Source organism: Achroia grisella, unplaced genomic scaffold (genome assembly GCF_030625045.1).
Source record: "Achroia grisella isolate CSIRO2021 unplaced genomic scaffold, CSIRO_AGI_Agris_v1 utg402, whole genome shotgun sequence".
In the NCBI taxonomy this organism is placed as follows: domain Eukaryota; kingdom Metazoa; phylum Arthropoda; class Insecta; order Lepidoptera; family Pyralidae; genus Achroia; species Achroia grisella.
The window spans coordinates 1,970,384-1,985,171 of record NW_026712841.1 but is presented as its reverse complement, the minus strand read 5'-3'; the positions used below and the strand labels follow the sequence as shown (position 1 = coordinate 1,985,171).

Sequence of the window (14,788 nt, the reverse complement as noted above, 5' to 3'; positions counted from 1 at the left end):
TCCAACTAATTTCAGTTTCGCGACATAGCAAATTATTGAAGTTCATCAGAATGTTAGGCTCATTCGGGCGACCTGACGACTAACAGACTCCATCAGCAGCCTAAGAAAAAACCAGCAGCAATTATTTTTTTTAATTTTCTACAATGAACTTAGTCGTTCGAAACATGCTCCAAAACGACACTGAATACACGACAATTTACACTGAATAGATTTTGGTGAGATTTTCACTATGTAATTATTACCTGAAGTCCAAAGAACGAACCTAGATACATATCATCACGCATTTCGCGTTTTTAAGATTCGAGCAGTCGGTAATTTTTTACTATATAGTACCAAAGAAGTCTTTTAGGTACACATCATATTTTTCCTTTAAGAACAGGGCAGATAGACATTCTTTAAAATTTGTACAGGTACTTATAAAACACTCATCTCAATAATCAAAATTATTATCAAATCAATCACTTTTTCTATGTATACAAATTTTGCTCGTGGCTTCGAACCCGTGTCCCTTGTAGATCGTCTTATAGAGATGGCGATCATTACACAAACAAACCGTCAGTCATCACCATTTTTCGATTTTATTATGCACAGATGTGGGTTTGTCTGTTGGCGTGTTAACTATTTAAGTAAAAGTTCCTTTTATCCAAGTTAGTGCTAACGAGCTCTCTGCTCTCTTCTCATCTAGGCTGTTGTGCGTGTAAAACCAGACCAATAATAAACAGCATTAAAAATAAATGTTTGAAAATTTTATTTGGGAAATTGACTTTATTCCAATTAAGTAATTATGAACTAAATTGTAATTTAACAATATTTTATTATAATGTATATTACAAAAATCTTACAAATCTAATGATGCTACAGTTTGCATATGTTGGTGTAGAGCTTTTGTGTTTTTTCTAGACTTGACAATAGGATTTTTAACAGGCCCTTTCTTATTTTTGTTTAATTCATTCTTAATTGTTGCTACCATTGACATCTACAATAAAAGATTGCATATTATATTGAGTAACAGATATAATAAGATTCATTAATATATTAAGTACAGAGTACCATTTTACTTACATTTTCGGGAATATGTACATATCTAATGTTACGGCCTTGTATAAATAGATTATCAAAAAAGAACTCATTTCCCTGAGGATCACAATAGACAGCACTACATAGAGAAATGTTCATGTAACTGTAAAAAATACAAGTTTATGTATTATTACTAAGAGATGGTTACATTACTAACTCATCATTAAATTACAGTAGAACCTTTGTTGCTTAAATAAAAATAAAGTAATAATAATAAAATTTATTTGTCTCTAATAAGCTGTAACTATTTCTAGTTATCATAATATTTTAATCAAGATAAAACAAGATATATCTAGAATTTTGAAGTGGCAGTGAGTCCCTGCTATTCTATCATAGTCTTTATCAGTAAATTATTACAATAATAACTCAATATGAATAGTCATAAAATAAGTAATTTAGACACTTGTATGAATAAATGACTGCAACACATACAGGTCCATAAAGAAATCAAACAATAAACTGAAGGAATAAATATAAGAAAAGAATACTTAGATACTATTATTTTTTCATATTTTTTTATAAACAATTGGAATTATGTATAAACTGATTAACAATTATATACAATTCAGTTCATATTTATATATTATCCCCATTTGTTCATAACAAGAAATTATTCCAACAGTATCACATAATTGGACCTTTAGTCCCTACTATACACTAATGAAAACAGTGCAATAATTTACAACAATGTTTGTAACTTAATATTAAATATATGTAAATATATATAGGAATCTGGTATAATGGCAATATGTAGTATTATTTACAAGTCTGCACTAAGTAAGATAACTATATATTCTACTTGCTTTACAAGTTGTGTTTTATGAAAACAGAAATTACTTCATATAAATACTAAATATAACTATAATCTTTTCATGTCTATTCCCAAAAGTATTATATTAATGAATGAATTAAATTATGCTTTTCATTCATTGCTTATTTAATACATTACAAAGTACATTTTACAAAACATAAAGAGGGCAGGTTTTCAAGGAATCCATTTTATTAAATAAGAATAGAACAATAGGTATATTTACAGATAAGTATTAAATATTGGTTTAAATATTTATTTTATTATATTTTTAAATACTTTTACATAAATATGTACAAAGGTAAAGATATACATATCATTTATTAACAATTTAGAAAATACCAACTGATAGTCACTCACCCATCCACAGTTATGATCTGGCCACATACATATGAGTCATTACGAAGATCTAAAGTAATATTTTTATCTTGCAAAGCTTTTACTAAACATAGCAAAGTGTTGTGGTACAAGAATCTTTCCTTTGCGAATCCAACAAACATATTTAAACTTTTATGCCCTGAAATTAGTAAGTATAAAACTGGCAATTTATGATTATAATTTACAATGCAACAATGGTTTTCTATGGAACTTCTGTGTCCTTTACTATGACTAATGCTACATCTGATTTTGAACTTATGTCCAGTTCTGCTTTCGTTATGATCCACTGGTTATCATCTTTTTTAGCCCAAAAATAATAGGTTCCTTTGTCTTTAGGTCCTGATACAGGGATACGAAATCTAGCCGTCTTGCCATCAGAGAAATTATTATTAGTATCAGTTAACTTAAAGGATTTATCTTTGATAGGTTCTCCAAGGTAGTATACAGCACCTGGGTGAGTTCTCAGCCTTTTTAAAGCTGTTTTGTAATAATCATAATTTCGGACCTGGTCCACTAAACGACTTTGTAAATAAAACCCAGTAGAAGCGACTACCAAACCTCCCCAACCAGCAATTTGTACCAATTTTTTAGTGGAAATTGTCATTTTATAAGAATCATCTATATTCAATTTTGTGCAGGGAACTCCGAAACTCACCGTTGAGTTTTAAATCATAAAAAAATCCAAGCCAATTATAGTCTTCTCAGCGTAAGTATAATAACACTTATATTTCTTTATGAAATAAAATTTTATAATCGAAAATAAAACGATTTGAAAATTTCAAGCTGTCAAATCTAGAATAAAATTCAATAACTGTCAGTCAATAATAATGAATGTCATTCAATCCAGTAAAGTAGCATCTACTACGAAATAAAATGTAAAATATCTATATTTTCCTTTTGGGAAGTTTTTTATTCTTATTTTACGTGTCTATCTATTCTAGGAATTATTATCATAGATGTATCTGAAAAATAAAAACTAAGGCCTCTATAGTTGTCAATAGTTTTCAATAAGGGTAATCGATCACAATGATCGTTACTTTGATTGACGTCGGAACTTAGGATTGATCTGTATCCAACTGTAAATAAAACATAATTCGCCAAAATAGTCTGCAGTCTGTGTTTATAGAATGTCATTTCAATTGAACATGTGTTGTATATATATCAGATTAGCGCATTTGAATTGAATACAATACTATTTCGATTTTGCGTTGTGTTTATTATATTTTAGATAATTATGAGTACTTCAAGAGGTAATACATCTAGGAAAAGACCACAGAAACATCAGAATAGAACCGTTTTTAAAAATGACTTACATGACACCAGCCAGAAAACCAAATTCTTAAATTCAATGGAAGTAAAAGGTGTTTGTAAACGTTGCAAAGATATATTGGAATGGAAAATAAAATTTAAAAAGTACAAGCCTCTTAGTGCTGCCAGAAAGTGCGTTGGCTGTGAACAGAAAACTGTCAAATATGCTTATCATCTTTTATGTGATAACTGTGCAACAGAGAAGGGTGTGTGTGCCAAATGTTGTAAGCCTTTTCATGTAAGTTTTGTGATATTCGTATATTATTCATTTATCTTAATAAAAAAGACGAATTCTTGTGTGACATATGAATCACTTATTCACATATGATGTTTTACCTACAAATACAAGTCATATTATACTGTCATCATGGTAGAATTTTGACCACAGTTCATTCCATTATTTTTCCAGTTTGAACAATATATAATATGTGTATATCAGTCATATACTGTGTAGCATGTTTAATTTTTTGGTAATCTAATGCTTATTGTAAAATATATTAGCTGTTTACACTCCTTATCCCATTTCCATAGGTACTCTGTCCAAATATTCCCACTCATCCCATTCATATTATTATATATATAGATTAATATTTTTTGTTACTATAATTATCTTATATCTGATTGGAGTTGTAGCACTACTAGTATGGGCCTAAACTGTCAGTAAAATAATGCTAAGGCTGTCCAAATTGTTCCTATATGAACTAAATATTAAATAGTAAATGCTTAGTTTCTGTATAATTTTTATGATGAGTGAAAGAGACAGTTCCATATCAAAAAACAGATATTGAGACATTCTAAAATGGAATTTAGTAAAAGCCAAAAATTTTATGTTTATGTTAAAATTACCTTGGTTATAATTTTTAGGAGGAAGTTCTAGAAGAATTAAGTGAAGACAAAAACCTTCATCAAAAGTTGACAGGATTACCAGAACGAAAACGTCGTAGCATACTTAGGTAAGTAATTAGTTTACTATAAATAATTTTTACTCACAGAAACCACTGCAACATAGTAGAAATGTATTTTAATTTTATAAAATACTGTTTGTATTGAAGTATTGATATTCAAATTCTTTATGATAATATTCACTTGACTTAAACAGAATTCAAAAGAATAACATATAAACTACTAGCTGTACCAGCGGCTTCATCCGCATAAAATAGTGACCTTGACCAAATAATGAGCAAAATATTTAGTAATTTAACAATGAAAGTATACAAATAATATTATACTATAAAAATTATCATATTTGGTTATTTTCACAGGTATATAGAAAAACATCAAGATGGGTCATCAACAACACAAGTGAATGTTATGGCTCATATTGAAGATGTGCTAGCAGGAATGAGGCAACTGGACTGTGTCAGTGAATCAGATAGTGACAGTGGAGCAACATAAAAAAAATCAGTAATAGACATAAATTTTGCATATTAAATTATTTTAATAATATATACATTCTTATTTATTAAGTAAGTATTAGTTACCTACATTGTTGATAAATCAAACTTTTAAATCTAAATAACATAGAATTAAAATAGCTAAACAATTGTTTATTTCAGTAAAGTTATTTATTTAATGATCTGTGTAACAAAAAAATTAGTCTATTAGATATAGTATATACATTAACAAATAATGTCTTAATAAGTTATATTGAATAATATGAAATATTTAGGATATTAATATAAATTATACCTAAGTAGAATTCGATTCAGGTATAATTATACCGAATAACTTTTTAGTCGTTATTATAAAATTAGTGCACATATTCCAGTAGTAAACTTTCAGTAAATAATAGACGATTTGAAATGTCTCTGAATATAAAATAAAACATTCCATCCTTTACGTCGTAATAGCGCGGCAAACCTAGATAAACTTAACCTCACTATACATATACCTTATATATATATATATATATATATATATATATATACCTTGATGGTGTTTTATGTAAAGATGGGAAAAAGGATAATTTATTATTGTCCAAAATCATTATTTTCTTAATAAAAGCTAATAATACCAACCCAGGACAGTTCACCCGGCACCATCTAGTCCCAAGTTAAGCAGAGCTTGTGTTATGGACACAAGACAACTGATTGAAATATGTACATGCTCAACTTTACTCTAACTACTTTGCTCAAGGATAAAACACTGATTTGTTAGTTGCTGCCCGAAGGTGGCGCGGATGCAAAATGTCTTATTCATGTAGGTCTATTACAGATTCTAATGAAGCGACACATACACTCAATTAGCCGCTGTTTTGTGATAAATATTTAATATAATATAATGCTAACAGTTGTTATTGTTTGGAACAAACTAAGCAAAGCATGTGTTACGAGTACTAGAAAAGTGATACACTTAGAACTTTTTGTTTGTAAATACATATATAATATACAAATAAAACATACAGACCGTTACAAACAATCATACTCATGAATACAAATGTTTGCCCCCTGCGATCCCGGCGAACCGGCAACCATCGGATGTAAAGCAGTGTGCTAAACCACAGAGGCCGAGGAATTCTAGGTACAGTATACAGCGAATATTGTAATAGCCTTCCACCTAATAAAGTAACAAAAATATATATGCATTGAATCACCTGGATGTACCAGTTATGTCATATTATTTTCGGTACGATAAACAAAGTCATTCAGTATATGGACTATTTATTTGACTTCGGTCAGAGAAAGTTGGGTCATATGTACAAAATTAAAGTACTATAATATATATATGGTACATATACATAGTAATTTATAACCATAGGGTAAACTAAGTTATCCGGTATAAATCCCTCGATTTTCGTCTCCATAAACTAATTGTAGTCTTTGACATATTTAACACGATTCTTGACTGCACCGTGAATATCAGTTAGAGGTAAAATTCTGAATTTATAATTCTCGAATTCAAACCAATCATGTGAGGCCTAGTTGTCGAAGCTGAAACATTTATAATTCCGTTATTTTCTTATATAATTGACATATAATGTAATGTATTTTAAGCTATAAACTGTTAGTAAGTTTCGATAGTATATGCTAATAGGGCGACTTTTCCGATCGGATGACTAACTATAGGTACTTAAAAACCAAATAAAAAGCTAAGTAGAGCTTGTGTCATGAATACTGGATAACTTATAGAAATTTTACTGACAGAAATTTAGATGCTTTTTCTTTAAAATACATCATACATTTAAAAATCCAGACCAATACAAAACTATCGTATTCATGAATACAAACATTTATACCGTGCGGGGAATCGAACCGGCGACGATCAGAAAGCGGTGTGCTAAACCACTAGACAACCAAGGCCATCAAAACAAGGTATTAATTTATTCTTTGTTGTATTTGTCATTATCAGCATTTGTCAATTAAAGAAAATGTTTAAAACATTCTATGGAAAAGTTTATGTTATAGAATATTGGCAACATGATGTTAAATTGGCATTAGATTAAACTTTTATTTAAGGTATTATATAACATAGTTTTATAGTAATTTAGTATTAATTACTTACAAGTCCTTGTCTTTCTTTTTCTTTTTGCAGTACTTGTTGTGTTTGCCTATCATCAAATTTAACTACAGCTGCAAGAACTTTTGCTAATGTAATGGAATGTGTTCCAGACCCTGTAAGATATTCATAGAGTATATTTCTTAAATATTCCAATTCTGTATTTTCTTGCAAAGAATGCAAATGTCTCAAACTAACAAGTGCTTCGTCTAGTCGTCTTTCTAATTTTTCATTTGTTAGTTTTAATTTTTCGTTGTTTACTTGTAATTCTTGCATATTTTTATTTACAGTTGTATTCATCTGTTCTGTATTCAACAAATGATCTTCTAACTTTTTCTTTGCCTCAAGAATATTTACATACTTTTCATTCATAGCGGCAAATTCTGTATCTTTATGACTGGCATTATTACTTGGTTTTACATATACTTGTGACTCCAACTGATCTTTCAGTTCCAAATTTTCTTCTAATAAAATCGAGTTTTCTCTTAGTAAATCATCAATTTTTTCCTTTCCTTGTCGAACTTCATTTTTCAACTCTGTCATGCAATCTGATTCCAGTTCATTTTTATCTGCAGCAATTTCACTAGCTATGAGTTCCCTTATTTTATCATTTAAAATACCATTTTCTTTAGATATTTTTGTTAAATATGTTTGAAGTCCTTCAACATCTGATTGTAATCGTCTATTTTCCTCTTTCAATGAATCATAATCATTTTGTGTAGTTTGATATTTTTCTGTATTATCAATTTGATCTATATTTGAACAATTTTTTTCTAATAATTTATTTGACATTTGAATATTGATTTCATTAAGATCCTTAATTTTTTGTTCAAGTTCAATCTTTTTACTATTCAATGAATTAACTTCTTGTATTAATGATTGAATCTCATAATCCATTTTTCTTACATCCTCAGAAGATTTATTTTCTTGATCTAATGTAGCAAAATTTTTAGGTACTATTTCATCTTCTTTATGACTGTCACCGATTGCTGTAGGTGAACTTTCATCTGTTAAAACTGAATATGGTTCAGTTTGAGTGTCTTTATTATTGATATTGCCATGTCTATGCTCTAATTGTCCTTTTTCCAACTGTTCTATTACAGCATTCAGATGATTTTTTTCTGTTTCTATTTTATCATGAGCTGCGCGTAATTCTTCAATTTCGACTTCGAGAGTTCTAAAATTCTTTGCAATATTTTCATATTGATTTTTCAGTGTCATATTTTGTTGTGATTCTGATTGTAATTGTTCTTCTAATTTCTTTATATGTGTTTCTTTAACATCAAAATCTCTTTGCAACTGGTTTAATCGGCTTTCATCATCCTTTTGTTGTGTTTTGAGATAGGTCAGTTGTGACTGACTTTCTTCAAGATTTGATTTATAATTTTTAATTTGTTCTTCTAAATTTTTCTGTGTTGTAGTATACTTGTCTGTAAGGTTAAGCTGTTCCTTTTGAGATAATTCACTCATGTTTAGCAAATGTTGATATTTACTTTGAATAACTTCCTTATCTTCTAAGTATTGTAGTGAATTAAGATATAATTTCTCATTTTCATTTTTTATTTCAGTGTAAGTATTGTCATAAATTTTAAGTTCTTTCTTTAAATTATGAATCTCTGCTTGGTTTTCTTGAAGTTTTGTTTCCAGCATTTCATTATTATTCTGCAAATTACTGATTTCTTCTAAATTAATATCATTTTGTTTATTGGCTTCGTCTAATATGAGTAAAGTATTTTCATATTCTTTTTGCAATTCTTGGCACTTTGTATTAAGAGCACACTGTGAATCGGTGAAAAGACCAATACTTTTATATATTTCTGGAATTATTACATTATTTATATCATTTTTGTATGCCTTTGCCTCATGTCCCATATTATTAATAGATTCTTTTATGTATTTAATATCGTTTGCTTGTTTTACAATGCTAAGTTTGAAATTATCGATCATAGAATTATTTCCTTCCAACTCTGCATTCTTTGACTTTACTATACTATGTAATTTTGAATTCTCTATTTGTATTAACTCATGATTAACCAGAAGTTTTTCAATCTCGGATTGTAATTTTACCAATTCATCTCTTTCCTCTTGAATCTCGCATTCTAAATTACTATACTTCTTTTTCCAAACATCTAATTCTTCAATCATCTTAGATTTTTCTGCATCATTGAATGAAGATGTATTATCCTCAGTATCTTTTTTCAAATCTTGCATATAATTTTCTAAATTGCTGATCTGTGTACATTTTTTTGTGTTTTCCTCTGTTAACTGGGTATTTCTACTTTCCAGATATATATTTCTATCAATCATAGCTAATTTTTCTGCAGTTTCTTGTTTCATTTGTAGTTCTAAGCACTTATACTCTTCTTCAATTTTTATTTTGGTGTGTTCTAAAGATTGTGACTTTTGTGAAAGCAATTGTATTTGTGTTTCCATATCAGTTATTTTACTTTTGGCTATAGTAAGGTCATTTACAGATTTAGATAATTGTTCTTCCAGTGAAGATATACTATTTTTATAATCTCTAACAATAATATTTGTTGATTGCAGTTCTGTTTTTGTAGTGGATAAACTGTCTTTCAGAGATTTTATTTCAGTTTCTTTACTCTCCAATTCTTTATGGATACTTAATTTATTTTCTGCAAGAGATATCGCATATTCCTCCTCTTTTTTGCTAAATATATCAATTTTTGTTTGTAATTGAGCTATTTCTGACCTCGCTTTTTGTAAGTCTAGTTCCATTGTTGACATTTCCTTTGTTTTACTAAAATCATAAGCATTGATTTTGTTTTGTAATTCTTCGCTATTAATATTTAATTCTTCAATTTGTTGTTTTGCTACACTTAACTCTGACTCTACTACTTTTAGCTGCTCAATTTCTTTATTTTTATTTTCAAGTTCAGATGATAATATTTGTAGCTCTGCAATTGTTTGGGAATTTTTTTCTTTAGCTGTTTTAAGGGATTCCTTGTACTTATTAAGTAACTGCTCCATTTTCACAATTTTATTAGATACAGAATTTATATCCACAGAAGGTTCTTCATTTATTTGTTTTGTTTCATCATTTGTGGAAAGATTAATTAATTGATATTCATTTTCTGTCTGATTTTTATTATATACATTATCAGATTTCTGTACATTATTACATATTTGTTCATTATTTTGTAAAAGCGCAACTTTAGTATTTAATGTATCAATTTTCATATTTCTTTCCTCAATATCGACTCGTAGGGCTTTTTCTAAATGTGCCTGTAATTATATTTATTCATCAGTGGTGCGTAGAAAATTAAATAAATTGAATTAAATTTTACATCAACTCTAGAATAATATTGGTTATCTAGAGATATATGTTTTTTTTAATGATAGTTTATACTAAATTATTATTCACTTTAATAAATGTATATTTTTTTATTTTTAATAGTTAGTATGAGAGTTTGCAATCCTGCAGTGCTTTTTTCTCAAGCTAAAAATTCGCGGTAATTTCACCTTTATAGCGAGATCATATTGTAATCCTGTAATATTGAAACAAATTATATATAAATAATTATTTGTATTAAAACATTAAACGGATAAGTACTGTAATCAATAAAATTTATATTTATTAATAATGAGTTCATAAATGTGGCATTCGGTTATACAATAACTTAAAACAATTTTGTTTTTTAATGGACTGGAATGAAACAAATCTTAAATAAAAGATTTTGGATAGAATATATCAGTGGAAACAGTATACAAACCGATTCACTTATATATGAGATTAGCGTGCAATAACGCATACAAACAGTTAAAAACTATGCACTTTTTGAGTTCTTATTGATATTAATACTATGCAAACTTTTTAAAGTATTCAATATTTCTTTGTTTACTTTTCCATTATAGGTACATAACTTATAGAAGATGACATAATTAACTAAGAATCGAAATAGAAATCGGTAATGCATCCTGTTGTTAAATTTTTCAATATTTAAAAATTAAAAAAAATTGCAGACTACTAGTCAAAGGTTATTTAACGAACGGGTCCATTGTACCTGTAGTTCACCGGAATAAGGCATTTTCCTGTGGTTAAATAGAACCTATATTTTATGTTAGACCTCTAGCAATATATCGGTGAAAACTGTTACATACTAATTTTTGTCAGTAGTGACCTCTGTTCAAATGTACAGGCAATCACAAATCACAGGCCCGCGACACGTGTAAATTTGCTGTAATGCCGAATACTGGATTGCAAACCCTAAACATGATATATATGTCATAAAGAAATATATATTACATATATAATTCCTATATTTCTATTTTATACAATAACAAATTACCTTGGCACTTTGTTCCAGAGCACACTGTTCTCTCAATTCAGATATTCTTCTTAGAGCCTTATCTTGGGTTTCTACCAACACACTCTAGAATTAAAATATCACCAACAAATGAGAGGTTTTTTATTGACATTGGGTATGGAATTACGAATTGTGCTTCCATAAGGGATTATTTTTATATCAACAAAATATTTTTTGAGTTTACCAATTACGAACAAAATAATAATACATAAGAGAAGTCAAATATTTTAACATTATAACTAACTTAAGAATAAAGATTAAATGATTATGTTACCTTTGCTTTAGCATTTTCTCTTTCCAATTGTTTGTAATGTCGAGCCAAATCTGCATATTGTGTTCTATATTTTGTATATCTTTCTTGTGTTCGTCTATAAGCTGCATAAAGTTGTTCTTTAGTAACACGTTCAAGACTGACCGTGCTTTTAGAAAAGCTCCATTCTTCAGCTTCACTTGCAGATATTTCCATGTCCGACTAGAAGTTATATAGGTAAGTCAGTAAATTAGTGCACATATAGTTTAGTAATAACTATATTACATAATATTACACATACCTGCAAGTGGTACATCGAGGGACTTTCGTAGCTAGGTAGTCTAAAGGAGACATCACTAGCAAATGAACTATTTGATAAACGCCGCTGTCTTGGATTTTCCTAGAAAAGATTTGATAATTGTGTAATATATATTATACAAGTTATAAAACAATGTTCTGTCCATATGTTTCCACAATAATCTCAAAAGAACATATATGAACTTTACGAATTATACATGAACACAACTGAATGGGTTAGACAGTGACCACAACATGTCACATAACTTATACTTACAGCTACTGTTCCATCATGTGTAGATGCATAATCTTGTCCATGAGATGAGTCCATTGCAGATTGCATTAGAGGAACATCCTGAAAAGGTATCTGTTGATCACTTGTTGTTTGATTCCTGATAGGACGGTTTTGTTGACCATCTGAAATTATTTGTCGTAATATTTATTGATCTTATACACTTAAGTATAGCATAAACACATATTTATTGAAAAAATTTACAACTATTGTTTAAATGTCTGTATTTGGATACATCAATACTTGGATGAAATTTCATCTTATACAGAAAACAGAACAATTGTACATATGATTTTTTTTCTATAATGTGAAATTTCAGTGTCTCACACATTCATAATTCCTATAGATGTATAGACGATACTTACCATTATCACCAATTGAAAACAAATCACTATTTGTTATATCAGATATGCTGCTGGATGCTGATGTTACTGCAGCCTGGAATCACACATTCATCACATTAAATTATCTTTGTTATTCACATGAAGTTTGTTACAAATGATTCATTTACCGCTATAAGTGAACTCTACTCCATTAAAATAAAAGTTACAAAAAATCAAACAAGAGGTAGCCCAATAACTAAAAGTTATTATTAATCTATTGAATTTTCTATTTATTTCACTAAATTAATTACACATGTAATTAATTATTTATATTGAATAAATTGAGATTATCTATCTGTTTATTAATTATTTATATTATATGGCACTTGAATTATGCTTTTTAACTCATCCCAATTCAATAAGCAACATATAGTCTCTGCAAATTGAATTATCCATTTTGCACGCGATTTATGCTTAATATTTTTCAAACACGATTAGAAAAAATTACAAATAAATGCAGTTAAACATTGAAGATTTGTATTAATGTTTTATTATTTCCATGTAGTGTATGTTGATATGATATTTATAAGATAAAATGTTTGTTTGGTAAGTTCTATTGACACAGAAACACACACAAAGTGTGATTAATTTAATAATAATAATATTAAGATTGATACATAAGTATCAATCTTAATTCTATTATTATATTAATAAGTAGGATAAATGTTTACAGGATTAAAGTTAAATTTCAATTGAATATACTGTATTAGAATAAGTGACCCAATTTGCAGCTGGTACATACTACTAAATGTAAATCAGGTCACCCATGTATAACAAAAAATAACTACAATACAAGCTTGAAAGGATCAGTTTGATTTATTTTTAATGTATTGATACTAGTAATATTCTTATTACAAACTACCAGCTGAGCAAGCTTTACTAACATTATTGTCATTGGTTATAACTCTTGTACATTAAAATCCAGATATAAATGTTTATGTATACTTTTAGTTTAAATAAATTTGTTATTTTAACATAAGATAATGTATAATTATTATATATCTAGATCAGTATAAGTGCTGAATTGATGAGTTGTCTTGGAAATGGGTACTATCTACACTTTGACCTAATAATGATACGTCAACAATTTAGTGGTCATTCTTAACTTGTAACACATAATACTTGTTGTTTTACAAGCAAGTAAAAAAAATGTGTTAAAAACAAATCAAATTTACCTGAGCAGCCTGTGCAAATTGCTGGATTCGTTGGGGTGATGACTTCACTTCTTCAGCTAATTTATCTTTCAGTTTTTTGAACATATTTACAGTTTTTTAAGCTAATATAGAAATATGTTAAGTAATAACACTGCAGCTTTCAAATGAGCACATTATTATATATTAATTTGAACCTCGTATAGGGTAATTGATTATTAGTTTACTGTGAAAAAGATAAAATATTTGGATCATTTGGATTGACAATATCATGATAACGAACGATTAGGCTTGCGGATGTATCGATATTTTATTTTTGTATCGATATTTATGAAATGTTTTTGTCAAACTATATATATATTCTTTAAATCATTCTCGTTACCATAGAAATTTACTTAAAAGCTAAGGAATTTATAGATCAATGTACTAATTCATTTCTAAGACCTTTGTGTTACTTTATGTGTTTCTTTACTGTATAAAAAGAGCTGGATAGAAATAAACCATCATAATTAAAAAAAAAGTTTTTATAAAATTTCACTTATATAGTATTAGAAAACAATATGAATGTTATTAGAAATACAGATATAACGATGTATCGACATTTTTGGGTTTTTGCTTATTCTGACATCCCTAATTCTAGTTTTTTTTCTAGGGTTGCCATATAATAACAGTTCTGAATTTTGGTAGCATGTAGGTGGCTTGGAGGCCTTAGTATTTGGCCGTATTGAGGGTGACAAACTATTTATTCGAAATTGCTGCTTTTCAGCCAAATAGCTATTTGTCATTTTTATATAAATTGTACTGACCTTATTACACATAATTAAAATACGTCTATAATTGCCGTTATAGTAAATTTTACTATTTTTGTTTGCCATTGTTCTAAAAGTAATTTAATTAAATTCAACACAATGTATCAAATGTATCACCTACAGTGTATATAAATGGAAGTTTGTCTAATAAATAAAGTTTAAGTAAAAGTAAAATATAACAAATTATATTTACGCTAAAGTTAAATTTATTT

At 28.2% G+C, this 14,788-nt stretch overlaps 4 protein-coding genes across 4 annotated transcripts; 1 reads left to right on the top strand and 3 right to left on the bottom strand.

Annotated features, from left to right (window-relative positions):
• Nucleotides 1-20: 20 nt before the first annotated feature.
• Nucleotides 21-3,047, bottom strand: LOC131844362 (U7 snRNA-associated Sm-like protein LSm10). The gene is made up of 4 exons (XM_059193226.1): nt 2,919-3,047; nt 2,246-2,402; nt 1,063-1,180; nt 21-976 (listed from the first exon to the last, which is right to left on the bottom strand). Exons 2-4 carry the CDS (start codon nt 2,383-2,385, stop codon nt 839-841), a joined length of 396 nt encoding a protein of 131 aa, XP_059049209.1. The 5' UTR covers nt 2,386-2,402; nt 2,919-3,047; the 3' UTR covers nt 21-838.
• On the bottom strand, nt 2,371-2,927 carry LOC131844361 (cytochrome c oxidase assembly factor 1 homolog). The gene has a single exon (XM_059193225.1). It carries the CDS (start codon nt 2,865-2,867, stop codon nt 2,466-2,468), a length of 402 nt encoding a protein of 133 aa, XP_059049208.1. The 5' UTR covers nt 2,868-2,927; the 3' UTR covers nt 2,371-2,465.
• Nucleotides 3,048-3,394: 347 nt separating the features above from the next.
• LOC131844359 (uncharacterized protein C9orf85 homolog) lies at nt 3,395-5,026 on the top strand. The gene is made up of 3 exons (XM_059193222.1): nt 3,395-3,809; nt 4,436-4,524; nt 4,834-5,026. Exons 1-3 carry the CDS (start codon nt 3,498-3,500, stop codon nt 4,964-4,966), a joined length of 534 nt encoding a protein of 177 aa, XP_059049205.1. The 5' UTR covers nt 3,395-3,497; the 3' UTR covers nt 4,967-5,026.
• A 327-nt stretch (nt 5,027-5,353) lies between these two features.
• On the bottom strand, nt 5,354-14,018 carry LOC131844354 (golgin subfamily A member 4-like). Its single transcript, XM_059193214.1, has 9 exons — nt 13,792-14,018; nt 12,599-12,671; nt 12,219-12,358; nt 11,946-12,044; nt 11,669-11,866; nt 11,377-11,460; nt 7,073-10,312; nt 5,500-6,501; nt 5,354-5,462 (listed from the first exon to the last, which is right to left on the bottom strand). Exons 1-8 carry the CDS (start codon nt 13,873-13,875, stop codon nt 6,478-6,480), a joined length of 3,942 nt encoding a protein of 1,313 aa, XP_059049197.1. The 5' UTR covers nt 13,876-14,018; the 3' UTR covers nt 5,354-5,462; nt 5,500-6,477.
• Between the last annotated feature and the right edge of the window lie 770 nt (nt 14,019-14,788).